General features: G+C 34.8%; 2 protein-coding genes across 3 annotated transcripts; one reads left to right on the top strand and one right to left on the bottom strand.

Moving 5' to 3' along the window:
* Nucleotides 1–1,347: 1,347 nt before the first annotated feature.
* On the top strand, nucleotides 1,348–16,873 carry LOC123553894 (monocarboxylate transporter 12-B-like). 2 transcript variants are annotated; one of them, XM_045343615.2, is made up of 7 exons: nucleotides 1,348–1,490; nucleotides 4,317–4,493; nucleotides 10,494–10,637; nucleotides 10,953–11,747; nucleotides 12,826–13,059; nucleotides 13,633–13,758; nucleotides 15,995–16,873. In XM_045343615.2, exons 1-7 carry the CDS (start codon nucleotides 1,481–1,483, stop codon nucleotides 16,108–16,110), a joined length of 1,602 nt encoding a protein of 533 aa, XP_045199550.2. In that variant the 5' UTR covers nucleotides 1,348–1,480; the 3' UTR covers nucleotides 16,111–16,873. The 2 variants fall into 2 exon arrangements, with proteins under 2 accessions (XP_045199550.2, XP_045199551.2); XM_045343616.2 differs by lacking the exon at nucleotides 4,317–4,493.
* LOC123553893 (uncharacterized) lies at nucleotides 16,491–20,201 on the bottom strand. The gene is made up of 3 exons (XM_045343614.2): nucleotides 20,070–20,201; nucleotides 19,565–19,587; nucleotides 16,491–18,443 (listed from the first exon to the last, which is right to left on the bottom strand). Exon 3 carries the CDS (start codon nucleotides 18,415–18,417, stop codon nucleotides 16,915–16,917), a length of 1,503 nt encoding a protein of 500 aa, XP_045199549.2. The 5' UTR covers nucleotides 18,418–18,443; nucleotides 19,565–19,587; nucleotides 20,070–20,201; the 3' UTR covers nucleotides 16,491–16,914.
* Nucleotides 20,202–20,529: the final 328 nt, after the last annotated feature.

Consider the following 20,529-nt stretch of genomic DNA (forward strand, 5'->3'; position numbering starts at 1 on the left):
CAACGGGAGACAACTTAGGTGTCAGCATGTGTACGATTTTTAAAAAAAACATGTCGATGATTATAATTTCATATCAAATAATGAATCCTATTCAGATATTCGTTATTAATATTAGAAAATTATTAATTTCTATGGGCATTTGTCAAAAAATATTACTTACATTGGACTACTTTGCGCATCAAACTGGTTTCCGCTTCAGTTGTGAGGCACTTCCGTTATACTTTTTGACAACAATAACAAAACACAAAATGAATCAATAAAGTCACTTATAAACCGACTGCTACTTAAATCAGTGTAAGTAAAATTGTTGTTACAACATTATACATGTTCGTTATGTTATGAGATAAAGTTTATCTTGAACTGCATAATCCATTAATTACGTTTAGATGATATTGCATTTACAACTTATTTGACCCCATTTTTTTACGTGAATGACAGCATTCTCGTGCAACTCGTGCAAACAGAGTTATGAAAAGTATGGTGGAGAATTCAAGGACAAATTATAAATGACATTAAAGTGAGGATAACTGTATATTCGTCCAGTTTTGATCATTGACATGCCTGCTGTGTATTAGTAACTTTTGTGAACAAGATTAGAATGCTACTTTTGCACATATACACATTGATTGGACCTCTCAACCAAATTTCATACCTTATTTTAGGGATTTTTAAGACAATACATTTTCAAAAGTTTGTTGAATGTGTTTTGATATTTAAGTGCATTGTAGTTCATGAATTAATAATGGCAACATTTCTAGGTCCTTATTGTAAGCCACTAGACTTCTGTAATGATAAATGTTTAATGTATTAAGGGGAATATATTCTTTTAGTTTTGGAATGTGGCATTCCTTGACCACCGTATCTTTTCTTATGCACTACTTTGTAAACAAACTAAATAATGTGTTTTAGCTTACATATGCGAAATGAAAAGCAAGACAGTGACCATATTTCACATTCTTTCTTTAAATTAGAATCTGTAGGACACTGATAAATGTTTGGACAAGGTGAAGCACTATTATTTTCACACCAAAAAGTCTTAATTGTTGACTTTGAATGTACACAATAAGTCTTATGTAATTCAACAGTAACTTTCTTGTTTTAGTTTTCTCATCTTTATTTTTGTGAGCAATCCTTTGTGTACTTATAACAGTTGAAACAGTATCCATTTTATGTACCAAAACCTTGTACTTTTTTGCAGGTAAATTTTATCAAACCCCACCCACTTTTTTTCTAATTTCAAAGTATGCGTCCCCTTAATGCATCCTTACACCCGAATATCAGCCAGCTTATTGAACCTTTTATGAATGAGATTTTACATCGCTAGCTTAACTGGTCATGTGCAAAATGCGGAGGTGTTTAGGCTCTGCAGTTTTATCTTAATGGGCAAATTCAACCATGAAGTATCACTGTATATTGAAAACATCGTTTTTACGTTATATAAACCTTTGAAACAATCATTAAATCGTCCCGGATATACAAAATGGATTCAGGTATGTGTATTTTCATTTAGAAATGATTTAAATGAATTTTGCCAGCGTTTTCTTTTTATATATGAAATCTATGCCAAAATATGTTCTAAAATGTTTTGATGATGCAGACATGAATTTTCAAGGCACTGAGATTGGACTGGTTGTTCTAAAGCAGAGAATGAGTACGCTTTATCAATTTTAATAACAGGCAGGTACGGACACAATTTGCTACGTAATTTTGATAAACACAAAGGCAGTGCTTACTGTCAGAATATATGGAACTAAATATTTCTAATACAATTCTGAAACTTACTGGAATTGGATGCTATATCTAGTTCAGAAACGTACGTTCTTATTCAATAGAAAGTGTATTTACACGGTATTAAATCGATTGTTAAAGGTAGGAAACGTTGGACACAAGCAACGTAGACGCCCACTATCTGTTCCAATATCGCCTAAGTAGATGAATCTTAGATATAAAAATTAACAAAGGTTTTACCTGCATTATCATAACGCAGTTCTTACTTTACAATTGCGTCAAAGAACTTCAGTCTATTTTGTCTTCTAAGTTATTGTCAATGGAGGAACATACAAGTAATACATTGTTTTGCGCTGGTACTAAGTTCTATTGTCTACTGTACTCGCATTCACGACGCGCCTGTTCGATCAGAACCATTCCTCAACCGTTTCACAAAAGTTCATACTTTTCATCCTAAGTTCTTTCCTGAGTATGAACTTTGAAACGCATTTCTTTCATAGGGTATTATTTGTATCAACTGTAAAAGGTGTCCTTAGCTCAGTTTATGAGAAATCCATCTTATTTGTGTTCACCGCAGCGTAAGAATAGACAAAAATGAATATGTCGTGAAACACCTTGCTCCTAAGTTCTTTGTCTATGCCTAGTAAAACGCGTCCCGGTTGTGCAATTTGGTGATTCTTTTCGGGCCTTTGTCCTTGTTTCGATTTATGACAGTTTGCACATCCTCATAACATTCAAAAACACTTCCTTTTTCTCAGCTGACTCCCGAGAATGAACAATAAGGGAAGTAGAATGGGTGGGGGTGGGTCAGCTGTGGGTAACTAATTAATGGACAGTGAGAAGTCTCTGTTGTTTAATTAACAAATAATCAAGGCATTCGGTTGGCTTGTCGTCTAATTTATCACTGAATTCAGATGCGCAAGAATTGAACCATGAGGGATTAAATATCTAATCATCTGAACTATGAACATTGGTAAATTAGACGATAAACCACACGAAGACCTTGATAATTTCGTTCTTACATGTTCATTGAAATACCTTGAAAAACAATGTTTTACTTATTTTTCCGAGTAGCAATGAACCGGGCGTCATGCGACAATTTGGCGTCATAATTGACGCCATTATGCTATGTCAACCGTTGTTTATCACAGAATGTGCGCAGAGCTTTATCTTCTACTTTGTTAGAATGAAAGATATGCCAGTTAACGTGACAATGCTACAAAATGTTGCAGTTTTTACAGCTACCTCTGTAGATAAAAGTATGATGTTAGTTCTGTAAAAGTTCTAACACTTTATTTGAAGAGATAGTTTGAGAACGTAAAAGCTCAGTTTATTTCGAAAAGAGGACAGAAAAAGTAACATTACAAAAAGAAAAAAAGATGATCCACATATAAAATATATTTTTTTTTTAATCAGACAGAAACGCTAAAAGTAATTTGTTTCAACGCACGTCATGGCCTTCCGCCGACTTCCATTAATATGGTAGCTGAGTAGGTAGCTCTTTTCCAATGAATTTCTGGCATATTACAGACTGTATGGTATTTTCATTCGAATTAAACGCAAGATTTGTTATGATTTTAACGTAGCATGGTAATGAATTCATGTTAATTTTGCACCTTTACATTACGGGTTAGTTTGTAACATATTTGATAAATGAGAGTAAATCATATGAAACCGATTTACTTTTAAATTCTTTGCGTTTTATCTATCAATCGTGACAAGACTCTGTTCAGCATTTTTCAGATATTTTAATATACATCTTTTACAGACGATTATACTCATTCGAATGTGCACTGCTGATACGCGCATAAATGCTGTTCATATGATATTTTTGTGCGAGATTGGGTATTTATTAATTTTTAGCTCGTCTGTTATTTCTTTTAAAAATCTACGAGGTTTTGTCGTCACTTGATCGTCCGCATGGGCATTGGCTAAAATTTTTGTTATATAGGTACACTTTTTCTCAAAACCTAAATGAGTTACATCTTGGAAACTTTGCACACTGGTTTATCATCGTTAGGTGACTATTTAAGCCAAGAATTATAACTCTGATATGCATTTTGTCAGAATTATGGCCCTTTTTTGTACTTAGAAAATTTGAGTTCCTTGGTTAAAATTTTTGTTCAGGTCCTCCTTTTCTCAAAACCTAAAAGAGCTACAGCTTTAAAACTTTGCACACTTGTTTATCATCATTAGGTTTCATTTTGTCAGAAGTATATGGCCCTTTTTGTGCTTAGAAAATCTGAGCTATAACACTTCCCGAAGGCTCTTGTACTTAGAAAATCTGAGCTATAACACTTCCCGAAGGCTCTTGTTTTTATATGGGATGATTAAAATGACGATATTTTTAAAGAAATATTTAGAGAAGGTAGGTAAACTGTATTGTACTTCAATTCGTGTGATAATTATAGACAATCCGTGTTTAGAGAGAATACTTCTATTAAGTAAATTTATCTCCTCAGTGCACATGTATATCACAAAATTGAATGAATGTGTAGTTCAGCAGCAGTTGCACTGTCAACATATTTGTGTAACTTTACAAATATCACATTACTTTCCATAAAACGTTTTCTTTACAATATTTGTAGTTGACAAAAACTGGTCATGGATGGTTCTGTTTGGGGCGTTTCTTGCCAACCTTCTAGCTGGAGGTATTGTGTTCAGCTTTGGTATACTGTACACAGATTTTATAGATCGATTGGAAACTGAGGCTCTGGAAACTGCTGTCATTGGTGCCATAGCGTTTGCTTGTTTCTGTTTTGTGGGTATGTGTTTAATATGTGCTATAAGATAAAGAATAAAAGTTCATAGACATTTCTGCATGTTTTCGTAGTAATTGGTGCGAATGCTCGTAGTTGTTGTTGTACATTCTCGTTGAAATTGCTGCATATGCTCGTAGTATTTTGCAGTTGTTCCCTTAAAACTGCTGCATATGTTCATAGCAATTGATGCGCAAGCTCGTAGTAATTGCTGCATATGCTCGTAGTAATTGCTGCATATGCTCATAGTAATCGCTGCGTATCCTCATAGTAATCGCTAGGTATGCTCGTAGTAATTACTGTATATGCTCATAGTAATCGCAGCGTATGCTCATAGTAACTGTTGTGAATGCTCATAGTAATCGCTGGGTATGCTTGCTGTGTATGCTCATAGTAATTGCTGTGTATGCTCATAGTAATCGCTGGGTATGCTCATAGCAATTGCTGTGTGTGCTCATAGTAATTGCTGTGTATGCTCATAGTAATAACTGTGTATGCTCAAAGTAATTCATGTGTATGCTCATAGTAACTGATGTGTATGCTCATAGTAATTGATGGGTATGCTCATAGTAATTACTGTGTATGCTCATAGTAATCGCGAGGTATGCTCGTAGTAATAACTGTATATGCTCATAGTAATGGCAGCGTATGCGCATAGTAACTGTTGTGAATGCTCATAGTAATCGCTGGGTATGCTTGCTGTGTATGCTCATAGTAATTGCTGTGTATGCTCATAGTAATTGCTGTGTATGCTCATAGCAATTGATGTGTATGCTCATAATAATTGCTGTGTATGCTCATAGTAATTGCTGTGTATGCTCATAGTAATCGCTGGGTATGCTCATAGCAATTGCTGTGTATGCTCATAGTAATTGCTGTGTATGCTCATAGTAATAACTGTGTATGCTCATAGTAATTGATGTGTATGCTCATAGTAACTGATGTGTATGCTCATAGTAATTGATGTGTATGCTCATAGTAATTGATGGGTATGCTCATAGTAATTACTGTGTATGCTCATAGTAATCGCGAGGTATGCTCGTAGTAATTACTGTATATGCTCATAGTTATCGCAGCGTATGTGCACAGTAACTGTTGTGAATGCTCATAGTAATCGCTAGGTATGCTTGCTGTGTATGCTCATAGTAATTGCTGTGTATGCTCATAGTAATTGATGTATATGCTCATAGTAATTTCTGTGTATGCTCATAGTAATTGATGTGTATGCTCATAGTAATCGCGAGGTATGCTCATAGTAATTGATGGGTATGCTCATAGTAATCGCGAGGTATGCTCATAGTAATTGATGGGTATGCTCATAGTTATTGCTGTGTATGCTCATAGTAATTGATAGTAATTGATGTGTATGCTCATAGTAATAACTGTGTATGCTCATAGTAATTGCTGTGTATGCTCATAGTAATAACTGTGTATGCTCATAGTAATTGCTACGTATGCTTATAGTAATTGCTGTGTATGCTCATAGTAATAACTGTGTATGCTCATAGTAATAACTGTGTATGCTCATAGTAATAACTGTGTATGCTTATAGTAATTGCTACGTATGCTTATAGTAATTGCTACGTATGCTCATAGTAATTGCTGTGTATGCTCATAGTAATAACTGTGTATGCTCATAGTAATTGCTACGTATGCTTATAGTAATTGCTACGTATGCTTATAGTAATTGCTGTGTATGCTCATAGTAATTGCTGTGTATGCTCATAGTAATAACTGTGTATGCTCATAGTAATTGCTACGTATGCTTATAGTAATTGCTACGTATGCTTATAGTAATTGCTGTGTATGCTCATAGTAATAACTGTGTATGCTCATAGTAATTGCTACGTATGCTTATAGTAATTGCTACGTATGCTTATAGTAATTGCTGTGTATGCTCATAGTAATAACTGTGTATGCTCATAATAATTGCTACATATGCTTATAGTAATTGCTACGTATGCTTATAGTAATTGCTACGTATGCTTATAGTAATTGTTGTGTATGCTCATAGTAATTGCTGTGTATGCTCATAGTAATTACTACATATGCTTATAGTAATTGCTACGTATGCTTATAGTAATTGTTGTGTATGCTCATAGTAATTGCTGTGTATGCTCATAGTAATAACTGTGTATGCTCATAGTAATTGCTACGTATGCTTATAGTAATTGCTGTGTATGCTCATAGTAATAACTGTGTATGCTCATAGTAATTGCTACGTATGCTTATAGTAATTGCTACGTATGCTTATAGTAATTGCTACGTATGCTTATAGTAATTGCTACGTATGCTCATAGTAATTGCTGTGTATGCTCATAGTAATAACTGTGTATGCTCATAGTAATTGCTACGTATGCTTATAGTAATTGCTACGTATGCTTATAGTAATTGCTGTGTATGCTCATAGTAATAACTGTGTATGCTCATAGCAATTGCTACGTATGCTTATAGTAATTGCTACGTATGCTTATAGTAATTGCTGTGTATGCTCATAGTAATAACTGTGTATGCTCATAGTAATTGCTATGTGTGCTTATAGTAATTGCTACGTATGCTTATAGTAATTGCTACGTATACTCATAGTAATTGCTGTATATGCTGATAGTAATTTTTTTGCTACGTATGCTTATAGTTATTGCTACGTATACTCATAGTAATTGCTGTATATGCTTATAGTAATTACTACGTATGCTTATAGTAATTGCTACGTATACTCATAGTAATAGCTGTATATGCTTATAGTAATTGCTACGTATACTCATAGTAATTGCTGTGTATGCTTATAGTAATTGCTACGTATGCTCATAGTAATTGCTGTATATGCTTATAGTAATTGCTACGTATGCTCATAGTAATTGCTACGTATGCTTATAGTAATTGCTACATATGCTTATAGTAATTGCTGTGTATGCTTATAGTAATTGCTACGTATACTCATAGTAATTGCTACGTATGCTTATAGTAATTGCTGTGTATGCTTATAGTAATTGCTACGTATGCTCATAGTAATTGCTGTATATGCTTATAGTAATTGCTACGTATACTCATAGTAATTGCTACGTATGCTTATAGTAATTGCTACGTATGCTTATAGTAATTGCTACGTATGCTTATAGTAATTGCTGTATATGCTTATAGTAATTGCTACGTATACTCATAGTAATTGCTACGTATGCTTATAGTAATTGCTACGTATGCTTATAGTAATTGCTACGTATGCTTATAGTAATTGCTGTATATGCTTATAGTAATTGCTACGTATACTCATAGTAATTGCTGTATATGCTTATAGTAATTGCTACGTATGCTTATAGTAATTGCTACATATGCTTATAGTAATTGCTACGTATACTCATAGTAATTGCTACGTATGCTTATAGTAATTGCTACGTATGCTCATAGTAATTGCTTTATATGCTTATAGTAATTGCTACGTATACTCATAGTAATTGCTACGTATGCTTATAGTAATTGCTACGTATGCTCATAGTAATTGCTGTATATGCTTATAGTAATTGCTACGTATGCTCATAGTAATTGCTGTATATGCTTAAAGTAATTGCTACGTATGCTCATAGTAATTGCTGTATATGCTTAAAGTAATTGCTACGTATGCTTATAGTAATTGCTACGTATACTCATAGTAATTGCTGTATATGCTTATAGTAATTGCTACGTATGCTCATAGTAATTGCTGTATATGCTTAAAGTAATTGCTACGTATGCTCATAGTAATTGCTGTATATGCTTATAGTAATTGCTACGTATGCTCATAGTAATTGCTGTATATGCTTATAGTAATTGCTACGTATGCTCATAGTTATTGCTGTATATGCTTATAGTAATTGCTACGTATGCTCATAGTAATTGCTACGTATGCTCATAGTAATCGTTTCGACTTCCATGTGTAGGGCATGTTCTACGTGACGACACGTCTAAGATCATTTTAATACTGCTGATATGAGGACTCCCTGACTTTGGTAAGGTTAACTAACCAACGTTTCTGATTCAACTGTTGTCTAAACGCGGCGTTGAATTCATCAAAAGAAACAAATACTTCAGTTCATATTTGGCTTGTTTGACAGCGGTAATACTATAGATATCAAAATCATATATATGATGTTTGGAATAAAAACTTTGTTTTTATCACTGTTTATAATAATTTTTGAATCCTTACATTAAATGATGCATTTTCGAGTTTTAAACTTATGTCTTGTTTAATGATTTAAATTAATGTGTCAGCTGAGCAAATCAATATAAACAAGTTTGCTGATTGTTATTAATTAGGTACGGGTGAACGCAGCTATCTATTGTTTGTTTTTGATTTAGCGCCGTTACATAACGGTAGACAGTTAACCCAAACAGTATTCTTGGAGTCTGTACCAGCACTAACAACTTCCCCTTATAAATCGCCACGGAGAACATACACCTCGCCCGGGGATCGAACTCACGAGCCCGTGATCCGTAGACAAGTGCTCTCCCTATTAAGTTAAAAGTAGTTATTTCACTCCTATCACACGTGTTTATATCGAACTCTATCCTAAATGATTAATACTATAAGTATAAGTAACAAACGAATCAGTGTTTTCTGACGCTTCAGTAAACTTCCCCCTCATCAATACAAATGTAAATAGATTTTATCCTGTCCCATCAATCATGTAAAAAGTATATTTATTTTTATATTGTAACTATTCAAAGTGTTTAAAGAATATTTGTGTGAGATACTGTGGTTTTATTTTGCTTCGAAATGTTACATTGCTTATATTACACTCAGTGTAGACTCTTCAACTTGACCGCAAACAGACAAAAACAGATTCGTGAAAATTATTTGGAAATTATTTATGGTTTGTTGACAAATATTATTTGAAAAGGTCACATCATTTTAACAAAGTTTACAATATTAAAGTCACTGATTCATTTAAATATAAGAATATCCCTTCAGTTCGAAATTAATTGTATTCCTCAATCCCTACAGGGTTCAACATTATATTAAGACAGGATTTCTGTATAAAACAACGAATAGAATCCCACTGAGACTGTTTTACCTTGCTATCTGTACGAGCAATTGCAGCTGCAGTGGCAAGCTGAGAACTAGTGTCGTTTGAGCTGTCAAAACGAATTTCATTTTTGCGACTTTCGAATCCTTCGTCGTTGGCTTGTTTATAATTATGTTTTACAGTCTAGAGACTTGGCTTTTTATTTTCTAACGAAGGTATCATAAACTTTGTACAATATTTAAACAATAAAAAGAAATTTTAAAGTAATTTGTAAACGTCAAATATGTTTCCGAAAATCCTCTTCAATTTCTACATAACTTCAGTGAACTATAAATGCAAAATGTAATTTGAACGAAAAATTGTCCGTATTTAGAAGACTTAATTATATTTTGACATGGTCTGACCAAAGAAAAAATACTGATCGAATCCGACTAGATTAAAACCAGAATTACAGAAATGAACTGATCAAAATCCAATCATTAAGTCTAAATAAAACCGTTGGTCAATCAGAGGAAGCGAAACAAAGCGAAATCTTGCTTGATTTTAAATGGAGAAAAAAATTAGTTCGCAATAATTATGCGATTTTAATAAACTAAATAGCCGTTGCAATAGATAAACCCAAAGAGACTCTTTCTAAACGAAATTTATTTCCATTTCTTTGTAACTGCTTGATCGTATACCAGTATAATGTTCTTTAAAGATCTTTCAGTCTCAACTAGCTTTTACAAAAAGCTAACCTTGTTATATACGCAGATAAACCCATTTAAGTAAAATGCAATCTATCACCTGTAGATTCTAAATCAAGCCAGCCATGTTGTTAATAAGCTGCAGAAAATACTACTTTTAAATTATTGTATCCCTTAATTTACAATGCTAACCCCACATTCTCGAAAACGACTGTGTATATGGGATTGGAGCGGAATAGGGTGAAGCAATGTGGTTTATCACAGCAATTCTCAAAAAAGGATATGTCATGACCAATTAACTACCAATGCTATCTTTTCAGCACCGTTTTCGAGGGCAATGGCACTGAAGCTAGGATACAGATTCGTGACAGTAATTGGTGCTGTCATCGCATTCATTGGGCTGCTTTTAGGATGTTTTGCACCTTCTATTCATTATTACTACGTCTTTTTTGGAGTGCTAGTAGGTAAGCTAATTCGTCGTGATAAATTTGTCCATTTCATTGGTGGTGTGTAACATTACCGAACAAATGTATGTCTTTTTTTAAGTAACTGATAAATTCCACACATGTACCAGATTGCCGGATACACAGTGAGGACAGAGGTTATCTCTTTGGTTAAGTAATATACCAGTCCGGAGGATCAACGCCATTGTTTTGTAATAAACAACATCCGGCATCAGTAGAAAATAAATGATATTAGCACGTTAATATCAAGTTAGTCGTTTGCGTTACAAACTACGTTTAACTTCGGTTGTTAAAAGTGAAATAATTTTCTTTCAGGCTGTGGTTACGGAATGATTTCAATCGCTACATTCGTAGCGGTTGAGGACTATTTTCAGCAGGGCGGAACGATCGCATTGACTTTGGCGTCATGTGGTTTTCCAGTCGGTGTATTCATACTTCCATTAGTAACAAGAGCTCTTTTAGATACATACTCCTTCTTCGGAACCTTTTTGATTCTATCAGCTTTAATGCTGAACTGTATTGTGTGTGGATTACTATTTAAACCACTTGTGAAAAATGTTATTCTCGATAGAGATAAGAACACGTACAAACAAATGGTAAATCCTGTTGAAGACAAAAATATGGACTTAGAAGCAGCAGGCCAAAGTTCTCCGAGTGAAGAGGAACCTGAAGATGAAGAAATACCCAAAGACGAGAAAAAGAAAATAAATGGACACAGAGCTCCAAGATATAAAACTACAGAAGAAACTATAATCATACCCATAACTTCACCAATCAGATTTGATAACGCTATGTCCGCCGAACTGGAGGAAGACTCATCTACTGAAGATGAAGAAGAACCGCCAAAAGAGAAAGCAAAAGAAAATAAACCTGTTCCTGAAGAACCTGTTGAAGTTACTGCTGAAATTGAGGACACAACGCAGCCGGATGAACCAGTAGCAGAAAGTAAAGAAGATACGACAAAGCCTTTGCTAAATGTTATTGTAGGTGTTGACGATGGCAAAATGTTGTGTGACGCAAAAATTATTCTTTATTTGATTGGGTCAGTTTTGTTTTCAGTTGGATTTGGAATTCCAATCTGTTTCTACCCTGACGTGTCCAGAGAGTATGGTAAGTTCCTTTATACTAATGTTTCAGCAATTGAAAGGGGTAGTTTATCTATGTAATTTGTTCTTTTGTTCAAGTTAGATATGGCTCATTTCAGAGATGTTACACGTTTTAGTACAACATAATTTATATACATGTATTTTTAATTTTATCTTATGAGTTTGCGACTCAAAACGTTAAAAGAAATTAAAATATTCAAATCCAACACATATAAAAACGGACAAATAGATTCGATGTAACAGAATTTGGTATAAATTACCAAATTGATTTGCTAGCCTTGTATATGCAGTAAGAGAAGGTTACATCATTTAACCATCCAAAAGAAGTAACACAGTTGAAACAGTCTGTGACACGGTAACCGCAAACATGGAAACTTATGAGTATAGTGGTTACTTCTGCTAAAATAAAATCTGTAAAATCATTTGGAAGCATAAAATGCAACCAAGTAACAATTATAGCACACTCGGTTTAACTGAGTCTGTTATTGAGAAGTTATGGAACGTGCAACACCCCTCAAACCTCCTAGTTCTGGCTTTAGCGGAATTCTATGACATAGATATTGAATGGATTCCATGGTATCAAAGGAACAGAAAATATAACAACACTGAATCCAAGTATGTGTAGACTTTGAACGTCGCCATGCAGACTGCCGTTAATAGTTGATGAAAGCTGTGACCATTTTGTTCTTCATAGTAACCTTTCTCTTCTAGTAGTTACAAGCTGCATGATCAGTATTGATTTATCTGCGTAGAGATTGAAAATACCTTTAAAAATATTTAGTTTCTAATTACAACAAAAACGATAAAACTTTTGAAGATTTAAGTAAGTGAAAACAGGTATACAGTATTATAGACTACCCTAATTTATTAACTTATCAGACAGGTCCATAGAAATATGATTTTCATAATTTTCCAACAATATCATTGTTCACAAAATATTTTACTTTTTAGGGAGAGAGTTTCTAAAAAAGCTTATAGCTTTCTACTCAATCCTCTGTGTTTGTACATTTAACAAATTTACTGTAACAATTATAATTGTATCAATAAAATACTGTTTAACCCAAAATATTTTATTTTTACAGGATATTCCAACTCCAAAGCAGAGTGGACATTATCATTACTCGGTCTTGGATCTTGTGTCGGTATAATCTTTGCTGGGTTTATCAGGCGGATTCTTGCAGACAAACTCGAACGTAGATCTACAGTGCTTGTTTTCATTTCAATGTTGTTATCTGGCTTGGTCATAGGCTTTGTACATTATTTCACAACTTATGGAGTTTTGGTCCTTAGCGCATTTCTCTTTGGTATATTTTGCGGTAAGATTTCAGAATTTTGGCAACATTTTTTGGGCACTTTTACCCCATACGCTGTTGACAGATAAAAGATAGTTTGAGACAGAGTGTTGAATTTCCATGTAACTCAGTATTGTATTATTTATCTCTTTACAGTACCCATGTCGTTTAAGTTTGGCCATATTGAAAACAGTAAAGCTGGTTGAGATGAAAAAATCAGTATTTTACATTGTCAAGTTAACAAATAAAATTTTATTTACTCAAATTCAAAGTCTCATATAAAAAGATTTTATTCCCCCGGACACATTTGACTGCCCATCCGTTTGTTCGTTCGTCCGTCCTTACGAACCAGATTGTATTTTTCATATTCACGCTCAACAATCATTGTGGCAAGACATACAAGCTGACCTTTATATAGAGAGATGACTTTGACCCTAATAAAACATTCACCTTCAAACTAAAAGCCTCAATAACTAGCATCTTTGGTCATACACCTTTGGGTATAATTTTGCGGTTTGAAAACACAGATCCTTGTTTGCAGAACTAGTTTTTTGCTATTTAAATAACATTTACTTCAACTTTTGTTTTAAATTTCAGCCGTTTTCTATTTCTTGAGAAGACATGTTATCAATGAAATAGTATCCGAAGATTACAACCTAGCCGCATATTACCTCAGTTACTGGATATGCGGTTTTGGATACGTGATTGGTATTCCAGTAGCAGGTATGACATTTTATATAAAGAATGTAGTTAGTTCCTGATTTTTGTAATAATTACCTACCTTGAAAAACTGACAAGGTAATACAGATAGCTGAGAAAATCGGCAGGAAATTCCTCCATTACCTGTGTGTGACAATGCAAGAACATAATTTTATCCATAAACAGGTTTACACAGCAAGTGTAATCTGCAGTACGAGAATGACCCTAAAACGGCAGCCTGGGAAAGTAAGCTGTGCTATGTGAAACACATCTGTTTTAGAGCTCTCAAGATTTTGATTAAAATAACCATATTTTCCCAAATGAAGAGATACTCCACCAGATCAGTATCATATCTCTTAAATTCAGCTTGTCATTTACAATTTTCCTGAACCTAAAAAGCATAGGAAATGATAAAAGAGGAACAACATGAGATTAACTGTTACAAAAAAAGTGATTAATTTAGTTCATAGCAATGTATATCATATTTACAAAAGTTGTCAGTACTGTAATGTAGATAAGTTTGTCTTAAACAGCTAAATAAAGTTTGAAACTGTGTCAAAATTAAAAACGGTATCTAGCTAAAGTGTGCTTTAATTAATTTAAAGATGACAATGAGGTTACATGTCAGGCAGAATGATTTCACAAGAGCCCAACTGCTTTTTGCTTATCGTATTCAACCAATTTGGAGTGTTTAAGATAATAAAAAAAATATTCGATCCTAATATGTCTTAAGAACAAAGAAACTAGCACTATTCCTCGGACGATACAAGTAGGTCGGCGTGACGTCAACGTTATCGTGTATTAATAAAATTAAACAGATTGGTCATATTAGAATAAATTTATTACGGGGGCCATTCTAAAAATAATGAAAATCTTGCCGGAATACAACACACAGTTTAAATTTAGTTTAAAAGTATTCGCACTTGACTTCCACGCACTGTTAGGAGCTGTGTCATTGCGCGAGAGTTTAAATTTGAGAACTTCCTGTCCTATTGGACTTTTGCTCCTCGGTTAACATATGAGGCACCCTTTCTTAGACCCAAGTGTCTGGTGAGTATTCCACGAGTTCTCACCGCTGACAAGCCAAAATAGACGCTATCTCGGACACCCTGTACCTGGCGTTTTCACCAGTCAGCCGTCTTACAGCAGCGTTGCTCTCTGACGTCACTGCTTTTATTTTGCCAGTCAGGACGAGCCCTATCTTTAAAGACTGCCTGACTATCTTTAAATTTACGAACCTACTTGTAAACAGTTTTCTCTGATACTACAGTCTTCCCAGTATGAAGTACACTGTTCACTGAGTATCTGCTTTACAGGTATTTCCAAAGAAAAGCATGCTTCAACGCACGCTCTAATTTCAGGTGTTTGTTCGCTTTTCTTAGCTATATGTGTATATGACTAAACTTGATAAAAAGTTAGTATCTCCCAGACGATAGGTTTCCATAAAACTTTGCAGGACTATAAAGGATTCATTCTTGTATCATTCTTGTATCATTCAGTTAGTAAAACATAGTTCCTTGCACGTCAACTTCTACGGAAGTGGGCGAAAAAAAATAACTGAGGAAAAAATGACCAAATTATAAATATGAATACTACATGAGCTGTTTTATCGAAAACTGAATCAATTATGAAAATAATTAGCCTCAGCCTTACAATTAGTGACCTACAAGAGATACACAAATGATTTACAGGGAAACTTCAACGGGAAACGTATGTTTGTTTTAGATTGAACACCTTTTCTTCGACACTGTTTCAGTTATGTAAAGGTTGGCAGATAATCTTAACAGTGTTCCTGTACCAGTACAAAGTAACTGCCAACTTCCTAACATGAATCACGGGCGGAGGACGAATGATTTCAAACACAGTGTGTTTAATCAAACCATCACGGAGAAAACACGCCTCGCCCGGGGATTGAACTAACAATCCCGCGACCTGAAGATCTACGTTTTCCCTCCTGAGCTAAGAGGGCGAGCTAAATAGGTTTTGGCGACTTTGGAATCTGGATATATTTTGCACGATATTTTCATGAAACTCGTAATCTATAACAAAAACGTAGGTTTTCCAGTTCAAGTGCAAAGCTGGACCACTAAGACGATTTGATTTGTACAGTTAGAGCGTCATCACGATCTACCTGGACTCTTCTAAATGGAGACGTTCCTGTTTCTAGTGCGACACAATCTATTGATTTTTTGAATGCACGAAAGTTAATGTATTTAAAATAAATAATCTGTGGTTTATATAGAATGTACTTCATTTTCAGCATGGCTAAAGGAAAGACACGATACGTATACATGGTCATTCGTAATGGCTGCTGTTTGTTTTAGTGTTAGCGGACTGTTTTTGTTCCCGTTAATCTTCATAAAAAGAAGACATTGAAGTTAATCGTTTGGAGACGGCGAGCCACAAAATGGAGACAACGCATTTCAATACTGGCAGAGATTAAGACGATTGATATGTCATAATAGCTTTTAGTGTATAAATGCTTCTATATTTGCGAATTCTAGGATATGCATACATTATATCTGTTAAACACTATCTAATGTAATTTAGGCTTTTTATTTCATAAATCATTGTGGCGGTTTCATTTTGACGAACCGCCATGGCGACTTTCAAATATAAAGTGCGGCGCCGTTTCAGCAAATTTTTTAAAAAGATGAACTTTCTAAAAAATATAGTATTTAGATATAAACACTGAGTCAGTTGGTTCTTTACTTATTTTATATGAAAGGGAATACCGCCAAAAATTAACCACCGGGAATTATCTTCATTTTATTAGGTATACCAGAACATTCTGTAAAATACTTAATATATAATATACAAACATTAAAATATCTATTCCTTAACTTGATCTTAAACTTGGGAGGACTTGCCTTCTTGAAAACACATTGTTAACTTGATATAAACTTCTTCTGTATATAGAAGATAAATAGGTGGCATTTAGAATGGCCTAAAGCCTTCCAGAAGCCAGTATACACTTTAACAATTTAACAATTTTAAAACGATTTTCTTATCATTTCTGACTAAAACATGTGACCAAGAGTCGCAGTTCGATATATGAACATCAAAACTTTATGTATAAACTTGTTGTATATTATTGAATTCGTATAACACACTACTGATTAATAACATGTAAATGTAGTATTCAAGTCTTTGCTGATGACCAGTAGACGTGCAATACTGCTAATCACAAATTCTGTATACGGTAGCCTTTGTTACTAAGTTTCCAGGTAAACTTCCCATACCCATCCAGACAGGCCATGACGAAAAGGATCCGAAAGTTCCGTAAACAAAACTTTCTGATGGATCCTTTTCTAGTTCAGAATATCCGAAAATCAAATCAACTATATTTACAATCCAGTTCTCACTGCTTGTTCCCTTCAGTGTATTGTCGGAAGTCTCCGAATGAGCAACAATTAGTCCTACGCTCTTTCTATACGGTATGTCAATTGTATATACAAAGTCAACAGGAACCGTTTTCGAAACCGAAAACTTTATATTAGGGACAATTGTGGTAGCATTTGTGAAAGGATTTGTCCAATTTTGGATAACATTCTTCGTGACTGGATCAGTAAAGCTCCCGGTTGCGCTGAGGACAATTTGAAAGTTCTTGGGTGCAGAAATGTCAACAACGCCTACAAATATATCACCGATAACGCCAAAAAGTTGCTTATTTTCTTTTCCAGTTATTTCAGAATAAACAGAACCGTTAAATAGAAGATGTAACGACTGCTCCTGTTTAAAAAAGTTTTTCACCCTGTCGTCAATACTCGTTTGATGGAAGGTTAAGTTTGCTTTAGTATTCACTTCCGGTAAAATTATTTCCGGTAGACCTCGTCGTCGTCTGCTATCAATTACCTTTTTAAACTGTGTCCAAGAAGTTTCATTCGGTATTTCAAACGTTTTTGGAGCATCAATAAACTGAGAATACTGTTGCATGACTAGGTCCTTTATATCGTCAGCAACACACGAAAATCCATCATGGCAAGTCCAAGCGAGTGTTGTGTAATATAGATTTCCGGGCGAGTTTGACATATTCATCCAGGGTAGAAACTGGGATTTCCGAATCCAAGTTCCGGTCATTCCGACGCTTATGTCCTTCACCGTCGAAAGCAGCGTAACATTCGAAAAATATGTGAACAGTTCAGCTGCGTCATAAACTGGACCGGCAGAATACGGAGCGTAATATACTGGATCAAGTGCATTTGGATATTCAAGAATTATATCTAGATCAAAATTCACAATACCCGTTGGGATTATTTTAGCTGGAATGATATTCCCTAAGTCTAACATGCCATTCACAGGATTATTTGCCACAAAAAATACCTCATTAGGTTGCGAGGTAATCGGATTAATAAAAACTTTCAAGATCTCCATGGTAACAGGGTCACGGTAGACAACAAATTCCAGAGATAAGGACCTGTACCCGCCCTTTCCGTTTGGACTCCAGATTTTACGGTTGATGTTATAACCTTCAAAGTTCATCAGTTTCTGCAATATCTGGTTCGGCTGTCTCGAAAACACCGTGCCATTGAAATAAACGAGAGTGCTGATGTTTGGGTTCTTGTTTCCGCTGGTTCGCACGAAGTAGTCAAGGTTTGTTGCGGGATCGTTTATGTCAAATCCAGACACGTGGTTTGTAATTGAGAACAAAAGGTGGAACGGAAGCAGTAATAACTGATACATGGTGACATTTCAAATATTTTTGTAACCTGAAACAGGAAGAAACGTTATAAAAAGACATTGAAAATATAAACGAGAAGTAAGAGGTAAGAAGCTATCGGATTCCGAACCACGACGAGAGATGGACATCATACTCGAAAGTGATGTAGGGTTTTGGCTTCTGCTTCGGGACACAAGTATTTCTTTCTAAGCGGTCTACAGTATTTTTTTATTATGTCTGGAATGTAAAATAATATACTGTACAGATAATAACCAATTATCCAGGCCACAAACTGGCCAAGTATGTTATTAGGGCATCATCCAGGCCACAAACTGGCCACAAGACAAGTATGTTATTAGGGCATTATCCAGGCCACAAACTGGCCACAAGACAAGTATGTTATTAGGGCATTATCCAGGCCACAAACTGGCCACAAGACAAGTATGTTATTAGGGCATTATCCAGGCCACAAACTGGCCAAGTATGTTATTAGGGCATCACCATGGCCACAAAACCTGGCCAAGTATGTTATTAGGGCATTATCCAGGCCACAAACTGGCCACAAGACAAGTATGTTATTAGGGCATCATCCAGGCCACAAACTGGCCACAAGACAAGTATGTTATTAGGGCATTATCCAGGCCACAAACTGGCCACAAGACAAGTATGTTATTAGGGCATCATCCAGGCCACAAACTGGCCACAAGACAAGTATGTTATTAGGGCATCATCCAGGCCACAAACTGGCCACAAGACAAGTATGTTATTAGGGCATCATCCAGGCCACAAACTGGCCACAAAACAAGTATGTTATGAGGGCATCATCTTTAAAATCGTAGAGTAGAGGGACAACAATGAGAAGAACTACTTTGTTTTAATCTTTGAAGGAAATTCCGGGAAAGGTTTGCAAGTCACCCCTCTCCCTTGTGACCAACTTCCCACTTTAAGAAAAACACCTCTACGTCAATGACAGTTTTGTCTTGTGTTGGTCGCCATGAAAAATATTACCATTTTAAAAACGGTATCTTCTTGTAAATCTAATGATGTTAATATGTTTAGCACTTTAACGCACAAAAATGTCAAATTGAGAATTGTTAAATTATAGATTCCCACAAAACTTAATTTATTCCATCGTACTAATTAAAGTTAATATTGTATTAAACATCTTACCGTTTTATTTGCTTTTGAAGACTCTGTAAAGTTAAAATGAGAACAATTAGGTTATCTCTTCAGATGATAAAAGAACTGTCCTGTTTTCGAAGTGAGGTCAATAGACATAGATGTAGTCGTTTTTGGGCATTGAGAAATTTTGAATTTTTAGTTTAACTAAATGTAGATTTTTAAGTATTTACTTATTTCGGCTTGGTTGAAACTGAAAATGCGCATTGAGTCGCCTCTGAGACCGCTTTCCGGGAGAAGACCAGTACTGTCATATGCGGAGGTATTGATATGATCTCGGCGTTGTCTGGACTAGAGACAGCACAGTTGAGTGGCAGGAACAATACTGATCCCGTGATTTTGTAATTCTTGACTGCTACTTGCAGATACATGTATATAAATATCGTCAGCATATAATAAACATGTGTAAATTATACCTTCATATCCATTATTTATGAAAATACATATCTATCATATCATTTAAAAAATGCGAAAAGAAAGGAAAATAAGCATTCACCTTGTATGACACTAAGCATACATTCCAACTGATCACTTAATTTATTACAATATTTCACTCTAACTACGTAATCGAATGCCTTACTAAATATCAATAAAGGCACAGGAAAGAATTGTTTATCTATCTTTTACATACAAATAATTAGACCATGTAATACAAAAATATTATCAGTTGTTCCCATTATTGACCTAAAAAGGGCTTGATTTTGGCTATAAACACCATAATTTTCAGCCCAATCAGACAACCTATTATCTAAGATACGAGTTAACATTTACATGTATTGATGTAATTCCTTTATAATTACTTTCATCATTAATACTGTATTTCTTGTGTAATGGCACAACAAACCCTTCTCAACAACACCCAGGAAAATACTCTGTCTGGAAAAATTTGTTACGTAGTGTGAACAAGAAAGGTGACTTATTTATGTATTTATCAGGACCATGACTTTTATTCCTTT

Source organism: Mercenaria mercenaria, chromosome 7, assembly GCF_021730395.1.
Source record: "Mercenaria mercenaria strain notata chromosome 7, MADL_Memer_1, whole genome shotgun sequence".
NCBI classification, from domain to species: domain Eukaryota; kingdom Metazoa; phylum Mollusca; class Bivalvia; order Venerida; family Veneridae; genus Mercenaria; species Mercenaria mercenaria.

Excerpts from the sequence above, each read along its gene's own strand:
- LOC123553894 (XM_045343615.2), top strand. Across the intron at positions 4,494-10,493 it reads TGCTTGTTTCTGTTTTGTGG|CACCGTTTTCGAGGGCAATG; the intron begins GTATGTGTTTAA and ends CTATCTTTTCAG. Across the intron at positions 13,060-13,632 it reads TCTCTTTGGTATATTTTGCG|CCGTTTTCTATTTCTTGAGA; the intron begins GTAAGATTTCAG and ends TTTAAATTTCAG.
- LOC123553893 (XM_045343614.2), bottom strand. The coding sequence starts at position 18,417 with ATGTATCAGTTATTACTGCTTCCGTTCCACCTTTTGTTCTCAATTACA.